This window comes from Arachis duranensis, chromosome 3, assembly GCF_000817695.3.
Source record: "Arachis duranensis cultivar V14167 chromosome 3, aradu.V14167.gnm2.J7QH, whole genome shotgun sequence".
Classification (NCBI taxonomy): domain Eukaryota; kingdom Viridiplantae; phylum Streptophyta; class Magnoliopsida; order Fabales; family Fabaceae; genus Arachis; species Arachis duranensis.
Window position 1 is genome coordinate 47,978,863 of NC_029774.3, and position 8,373 is coordinate 47,987,235.

Below are 8,373 nucleotides of genomic sequence, written 5' to 3' on the forward strand. Positions count from 1 at the left end.
TTCACTTGCTTCTATCATCTTAATGATTCCAGATTGCTATTTCTGCACCTCTTCTATGGATTTTATGAACTGAATTGCAGAGAATGCAAGAATTGTCCTCAACTCAAGCTTCTCACAATTTCTAAAGTGAACGATAACCAAACAATCACACAACTGATGTCCTCATTGCGGATTCAGAATCAACATCTGCTACAATTAATGATAGCAAGAAAGTTTTACGCCAAGACATTGAGCTTGTATGCAAATCCTACTAGCTTGTTGGGAAGCTAATTTAAAGAAATAAAATAAAATCTTAAAACAAAATTTGTTTACAGATGCAGAATTTGATAGAAAGGTGCCTACAAAAATTTTTAAATGATATTCTTGCTTATATGTAGTGTCTGCTTTGGTAATGTTAAATTTGTTATAACAGTCATTGCCAAACTGAGTGAAAGCCGTATTTGCCTTGGATATTCTTATATACTCCTCCTTTTTTTGACACCTGTGTTGCTAGAATTTGGCTGATGCAAAAAAGAAAGGCATTAAGGATGAACTTCAGAAGCTTATCTCCGAGTGGCCCAAGGAAGTTATTAAGTACAGGAAAAGAGAGCATCAAAAGGTAAACCATCTCAGTGCTAAGAAATTTGCTTTTCATATTTCTGAGTTTTTTCCCTCTAAGACTAATGTGCTATATTCTCTCTTTTTTATCTGATCTACTCGCAAACACTAGCATCGTCTTTAAAATCCGATATCCTTGCCATGGTTAGTCAACTGAACATGGGACTTGAGGCAAGTCTACATTTGGAAGACCTTAAGGGATAAATGCTTGTTCAAGGATGAGCTTCATACTGTGATGATTTTTCTGGGTCTTCTGTTAGGTCTTGAGTTCAAAGTAGGAAACGTTGATTACTTACATTGGAAATCATTCTTTTTTCTTCCAATCATACCTTTTTTCTTGTTTCTTGGTGCCAGCATATTGATTAATTTTCTTTATTTGAATGCAGGTTTCAGCAATAGTCTCTTTTGTCTTTGTATTTGTTTGCAATTTCATCTTTGGCTTTCTGCCTTATGTCGACAACTTTGCAAGCATTGGAGGTTTCGTATCAAGGTTCCTTCTTGGATCTGTACTTCTACCCAGCAGAAAGCTTGAAGTTTCGTATCATGATTATTCTTGGATCTGTACTTCTTGCAATTCAATCTACCAGGCATTGATATTTTCTTTAACAGATTTATTTAAGAGAATTTACATTCTTTTTAGGCATTGAGACTCATGAACAACCATCGAGCTCTTGTTCTGTTTGATACCCGGAATTTTGTAGTACGCTAGATGATTTAATTTGTTGTTACTTACTCTTGGATGGCAAGACCTTGTTCTATTCAATGGCTCTCTAAAATTGTTAGCACAACAATATATAATGATCATACTCCCAATCTCTATTGTTTGTACTAAATCTATTTTTTCTTCTAATTTCTTTTACAGGGTAAAAAAGTGCTGAGTAAGAAGGCTAAATTGGGTCTAGGTAATGTAGCTTTCATGTTACTTAGTATGTTTCACTTTCACAGTTATGTAATCACCTTCCACTGATATTTTGTTTTAGCTTTGTTCAGTAGGTTTGGGTAAATCTACAAGAGAAAACGTGGTTATAAATTCTTTTTTCTCACAATCTCACTCCTTGTTTTAGAATGGTTATAAATTCTTTTAGAATGCTTATATATGCATTGGCTGAAATGTGTTATAAAACCGAATAAGGCCAAGAGTGAGAAAGATTATGTTATCCAATAATTTGGATGAAAAATCACAGCCTTAAAAATATAGTAAATTCCATCCTAATAAAAAATAATGTGCTATAAAATTATTTCTTAAACATGATTTTTTATGCCTTCAATCATCAGAAAATTATAGAGAGAGAGACATCCAAATCATCAAAACTTTTCTTTTTATAGGTAAATTCAGGCCACATTTTTCTTTTTATTTATATGGAATAATATCAGAATATGTAATAAAACTTTAATTTGATTGGTTTCAGAATTCAGTGATTCCAATGCCAGGTGGAAATGGAATGCAAGAAGTGGCACTGAGGGTAAATAGTAAGTGTTCTATAAAGTTAAGATCAAAGGAACACAGGACACTCTCTTAGACAACACAGGAACACTCATCTTTGGCAGTGCTAAATCACTCCATGAGGTATCAATAGCATTCTTTACTCTTTTCATTTCCTAGTTTATTAGTTCACTATTGGTAGAGGCAGAGCTTTATACTAGTGTGGTTTTGGTAGGTTTTGTAATGGTGAACTGCCTAGTGATATTAGTATTTTCATTGATATTAGTGATATTAGTTTTTGGTATACTAGTGTGGTTTTGGTAGCTTTGTTCCTTTAATATCTTGTATAAATTTTATTTTTGGATACATGAAGCATAATTCCGTTTTACTGAGCATACAAATTTGAGTTCTTCTAACTATATATTATAATTTCTGGTATCTCATTTCAGGTATACATTAATGACTATGGCCTTGCGAAAAAGTATAGGGATCTTCTAATCTGTTTGATGCTTGCAGATTAGCTGGTGATAACAACGAATATCAAAGGATAAATATTTAAGACTTTTATGTAATTAGATAATATTGAAATATTGAAGTTGTTATTTTATTTTATTTTTTAAAGAAAAACAATAATAGTTATGTAGAACAATACCATATACAATTATGTTTGGAATTATTGACATTGAGAATTTTTTTATATATAGAGTTATTGAGAATTTTTTTATATATAGAGTTATGTCTTATATTGAGAAATTGTGTTATAAAATATTTAGTTTTTAAATTTTGATATTAAAAAATAAATTTTTAATTTGAGAATATGTAAATGAAATGAAATTAATGAATTATTTGAAATTAAAAATAAATAAATAATTACAAGGTTTGTAGAGGTTTGAAAATCTCACAAAATAGTTGAGTTTTGTTAAATTAAAAAATCAATTTGTGGGGGTTTTAAACTGCTACAAAAGTGATTTAAAATCGCCACAAAAGTCCAATATAAAACCCCCACTAAGCACATATAAAACCCCCACTGAATAGATTGTGGAGGTTTTTAAAAATCCCCACAAAAGACCTCGCGGCATTTCAAATTTTGGGGGTTTTAGAAACCCCCACAAATCATTTGTGGAGGTTATAAACCATCACAAATAAGAAAAAAAATCTTCACAAATAAATAAAAACCTTGTAGTGAGACCTAACACAACCCTCCTCCTTTATCCGGGTTTAGGACCGGCTATGTACCGCAAGTGTAACATAGGGGGAGTTTGCTTTTATTAGAGCAATTCAAAATTAAAGGTTTCCGATAGTAAAGGAAATCATATTGCTATATTATTTATCTAAGACAACCATTGTATTGTTATGGGGAATTTTGAGGCAGAAGATATCAGGTCAAAGGCATGCATTCATACTTGCTGGTGGATCTGGTACAATTCTTCCCTGTTTAGTCTGTTACAATGCTTAAAATGCTACTTATGGAAGAAATAAAATCAATTGCAACTGTTTCTTCCCTTTCCAATTTATCTTCCAACTTTTGTCTTCCAATTTATATATCATAAATTGTTAGGAGTCGATCACCCTCTTTTTGTGTCCTCCCTATTTATATTTCTAAATTGATTTTTCATTGTTAATTACTTAATTTGTGATTACTGGTTGGATATAACTTTTTCCATTTAATTTTCTTTATTTTTATATTAAAATTGATATCTCAGAAAAATGAACATGATTAAAATAACATTAGGTCCCTAGTGAGTGTTACACGTCTGAGATTTTTATTGGTTTACGTAGTCATGCAAATAATTTTAAATGATAAGGTATATATGACTTAAAAGCCACCTTTTTATAAAATATTAAACAGGAGCTGAGTGAGCATTTTAATTATGATAGTATTTTGTATTTCATGACCTAATTGATTTCATCCTACATATTAAAAAATTATTTTAATTTAATAAAATAAAAAAATTAAAACCAATATGCTCAATAGTTTCTCTGATAGGTTCCTTTAAGAGTTATTTCACTATTTTGGTAACAAGATTTCTTTTAGATAGCAAGTGTTTTATTTAGGAATAAAGATTTTGACACTCTTTTTAGATAGGAATAATTACTATAAGATTACTTTATTGCTTATCTTGGTTATCCTTGGGTTTTGTTTATTGTTAGTTGTACAGAAAAATCTTGAGAGTGGTGAAGTTTTAGCAGTTGATGTTTCATGCATTGTTGCTGTCTTAGTTTGATTAAGCATTTCTCTTCTGCTTTGTAAATATGATTAATTTCACCTCAACCTCAGGTTTTGCTGGTATTGAGCTTCTTTTGTATTTACATCTGTTGTTTTAGTTTGCCTATAGAAGTTGGTTTGCTAATATAATTCGAATTCTGGATTTTTGTGCAAATGTGAATCATATATAATTTGTGTTATGACCATTCTTCTTTTACCTCTTTCCAGTGGGATAAGAACATGTATGATCAATGTTTAATGCTTTTATTTTGCTTTTTCACTTGATTGCATGATATATAATTCAATACATTCATTTATCAGTTATGTCAATTTAGAACTGAGTAGTAACACTTTGTTGCTGCATAGTTAAAAGATACAAATTTGACAATGTTATTTAAGGGATAGGAGACAGAAATTGTAAACTTGTTTCCAGTTTGCTGTAACCTATAATGTTTGCCATGTCACTTGCAGTTTTTTGATCTTAGCTCATTGCAAGCTGCTCTGCCCGATGCATAGTTACAACCCACTTTCCATAGTGGTATTGCCGAACCATGGCTTCCTCAAAATTCAGTTAACTCTTACATCTCCTCTGCTGGACAAGGTAGTCTTCCAAGACTAGTCATGCTAAGGTTTAAACATTTAATTATGATGATTTCTTGGTTTCTATCTCTACTACTGTTAGAATGATCTATTCTCTCACTAGAGAACAATACCATTCAGACATCTGTTTAATGTGTATCATGAATTTTAATTTACTTTATTTTTTCCCATCATTGTATACTGAATTACTGATTTTGGTTCAACTATGCAGGTGGTGGTTTGACATTCTTGGCTGCTCAACCACCAAGTTCTCAAATATCGTAAGTCGGCAAATATTCCCGGATTCCTTTTTCCTGCCTTGAATATTTTGCTTGAGATTCTTTGTGATAGATGAATGTGTATATGCCTCATGCTTTATTCTTTGTGATAAGATGTAAAATCTATTGGCATCTTGAACTTTAGTTATTGTCACCGTTGGAAAAGTATTTATGCATCTTGAACTTTAGTTATTGTCACCGTTGGAAGAGTATTTATGAATTTCTGATAGCACCTTCCATACCAAATCAGTCAAATATTGAGTCTGACATCATGAGTTCCTATAATTGATTATCTTCTGGTTATGTTTTTTCTTGCTTTAAGTTCTTGTGAGGTTGATTTCTACTATGATGATCAAAGACATGCTATTTAATTCTAGTTGAGAGTGAATTTTAGTTGCCAGTTAAGGAAATTTTTAAATATGTTTTGTGTTCCCTTGTTGATTTTTGCTATTTTTGAATTGCATATTTTCATTGTTGTATGAGCTTATTGTTCTTTTTTATTTTCTTCAATAGATGCTCGGTATCCTTTATGCAAAGGGGGAAGGCCTTCTATGACTTCCAGTTCACCACAAGGCCTTGTAAAATCCCCAAGTCTTATGTACGATCTAAGGGAAGGAAGTTTGACAGGGCTAGAGGAAGGAGGAATAACAAAGGACTTAGGGTTTAAGTTGTATTGTTTCTGTATTTTACTTCAGTTTTTAGTTTTGGAATTTGAACTCGAGATGTATTTTGTATTTGAGTATTAGTTTTTTAATGTATAAAACAATTATAGTAAAAATTATGTCACTAATTATTATTTGATTTGTCTCGTAATAAAAATTGCATACTATATTTGTAGGTTTGGTAATAAAAAAGACTGAAAATTTATATTTTGCAGCGGTGAAGTTAAAAATAAAAAAATGATTTTTTTTTAAATTTTATAAGGCTATTGCCACGCTTTTACAGCGTGGCTGTATCATTGGCTATTGCTAAGCTTTAAAAGTGTGGCTGTATCTTGTTATCGCCACGTTTCAAAAGTGTGGCCATATTTCTCTCTATCGTCACGCTTTGAAAGCGTGACCATATCTCTCTCTGTCGCCATGCTTTAAAAGCGTGGTCATATTTCACATATGGCCACACTTTAAAAGCGTGGCCGTATCTCTCACATACGGCCACGCTTTTAAGCGAGGAAATCTATAAAAAGTGTGGCAAAAAAAGCGTGGCGATAGGTCACCAAAAGTGTGGCGATAGAGCAACTGCTACACTTGCCGTCACTACCCTTTCAGAAGCGTGGCGAAAAACTATTACTACGTTTTTTTCAGCTTTTTGACACGCTATAAAACGTAGCAATAGAGCTGTTTTTTTATAATAATAATTTATTTTTATAAAAAATATTTTAAAGAACCAGCTGAACAAATTTTGTATGGTTTTTTTTAAGTTTATGACATGATCTTTTTAACTAATAAATTGTACAAAATTTTAAACTAACCCATTTAATAAAATGAGCCGAACAAAACCGAACCTAAAATGAAGGGAGTCACGAATTCCTATCGGATAATCTAAGCCCATTTCCACCCTAGTAACATGTCATGCATACACAAGTTTGACAACTCATCCCTCTTACATATGTGCAACGTGTAAACGTGTTGACCGTACGGGTAGTATCTTGCTAGCTAGAGAGATGGTAACAAGAGTCATCGGCAGTTGAACTATGAATACATTGATATCTCCAAAGCACTTGTTTAAAATTCACGTGTAATATATAATATATAAAATCACATACATACAACATTTCTTTGGTTTTCATTTTCACATTGTAGTACATGCATGTTTTCATAATTATTATTGATTAGCACTTCGCAGATGATCACTAACTAATCTAGAAGATACATAGAATCGGAATGTGATTTAAAATTATTGACCATATATATAATATATAATAAATCACTGCACGTTTAATCAACTAGGCTTTTCTTGTCAAGAGAGAGTCTCTAACATAATTAATTATTCATCAACAAAATTGGTAGAAATTTCACTTCATAGGTCTATCAATACCTAATAAATTGATTATTATTTCAAGTCAGATGATTTGTTTGTTGGTTAAATAATAATGACGCGGAGAGAAATGTCAAATGGAAAAGAATAGTGAAGTGTATATACTTAGGCCGAAATTTAAGAAAAATATTTGGGCTAGGAGTACAAAATTAAAGTTTGGTAAATCTCCATATAGTCAAGAAGTGTCGTATACATGGTGGAGTTACGTTGAGTTTTGATGAGAACATGAGGTTGCTTTGGTTTAATTGATTTGTTCATCTCGTATAGTCTTTTTATACTTGTATGCTACCTAAATTAAAACTAACTAAAGCCTTCACACCTCAAAGACGAATCCTAACAGTAACCTTGAAAATTTCGGTTTGCAATGGGTATCCGTATTTCATCTGTACCTGCTTCTTCATCTTATTATTAAACAAAAATATTTGGGATATAATAAAAATTAAAATTAACTTAAAGCAGCCTAAAAATATTTTATTTTGCACTATTTAATTATCAATTTACCTTATTTTATATTTTTTAATTATTATTAGAAAAATTGAATAATATTAAATGTAACAAGTATGTAATTATAAATGTTACATACATAAATTAAAAGTTACACGTTAAATAAGATAACTTTAAATGATTATCTTATTCTTATATGAATTAGATCGTTGTCGGAGTCAGACTTTATTACGGATTTTCAAGCACATATGCTCACTACAAGATAAATGGTAAATTGCGGCAGCAAATTGTCAGTAATTTCTCAAATCGCCGTGAACTGACGAAATAATAGCAATTCTGGTAGTGTTTTCATGTTCCATTGAAAACTAATGAGAATAGTGACGGTTTGGACACCAAACCTCTGTAAATTACGTTTTGATCAGTTTATTAAAATTTGAGTGCAAAAAGAATCTAGCACCATTCTTTACATTTTCGGCGGAGACTAAAGTCCAAACCGTCGCCAATTACATTTTGGTCAGTTTATTAAAATTTGAGTGTAAAAAGATTCTAGCGCCATTTTTCACGTTTTCGGGCGAACCCTAGGGGTATAAAGGTGCCAATCACCATCTCTGAGACATGGGCGAAAAGAAAGTGGAAAGGGTAGAGTCCAAGTCTTCCCACTCCGCCCTGCATGTGTATGAACTGAAAATAATTAACCGATTAATTAATATAAAAAAATAATAATTTAATTGTCCGAAATAGGCTCAAAAATTTAGAATATTAATTAGAAAATTTAAATATGATATTTCTATTCAGTAGATTTTTCTGAGTTG

At 31.4% G+C, this 8,373-nt stretch overlaps 1 protein-coding gene and 1 long non-coding RNA gene across 4 annotated transcripts; both read left to right on the forward strand.

Moving 5' to 3' along the window:
* Nucleotides 1-455: 455 nt before the first annotated feature.
* On the forward strand, nt 456-2,667 carry LOC127745751 (uncharacterized). Of its 2 annotated transcripts, XM_052259422.1 has the most exons (6): nt 456-598; nt 710-871; nt 984-1,184; nt 1,460-1,499; nt 2,007-2,164; nt 2,470-2,667. In XM_052259422.1, the coding sequence occupies exons 2-5, from the start codon at nt 833-835 to the stop codon at nt 2,066-2,068; spliced, it is 342 nt and encodes a 113-aa protein (XP_052115382.1). In that variant the 5' UTR covers nt 456-598; nt 710-832; the 3' UTR covers nt 2,069-2,164; nt 2,470-2,667. The 2 variants fall into 2 exon arrangements, with proteins under 2 accessions (XP_052115382.1, XP_052115381.1); XM_052259421.1 differs by lacking the exon at nt 456-598 and having other exon boundaries at nt 614-871.
* Nucleotides 2,668-4,184: 1,517 nt separating this feature from the next.
* Nucleotides 4,185-5,800, forward strand: LOC110278608 (uncharacterized). Of its 2 annotated transcripts, XR_008006691.1 has the most exons (4): nt 4,185-4,307; nt 4,698-4,827; nt 5,038-5,086; nt 5,597-5,800. It is a non-coding gene; the product is annotated as an uncharacterized LOC110278608 (long non-coding RNA). The 2 variants fall into 2 exon arrangements; XR_002371460.2 differs by lacking the exon at nt 4,185-4,307 and having other exon boundaries at nt 4,583-4,827.
* Nucleotides 5,801-8,373: the final 2,573 nt, after the last annotated feature.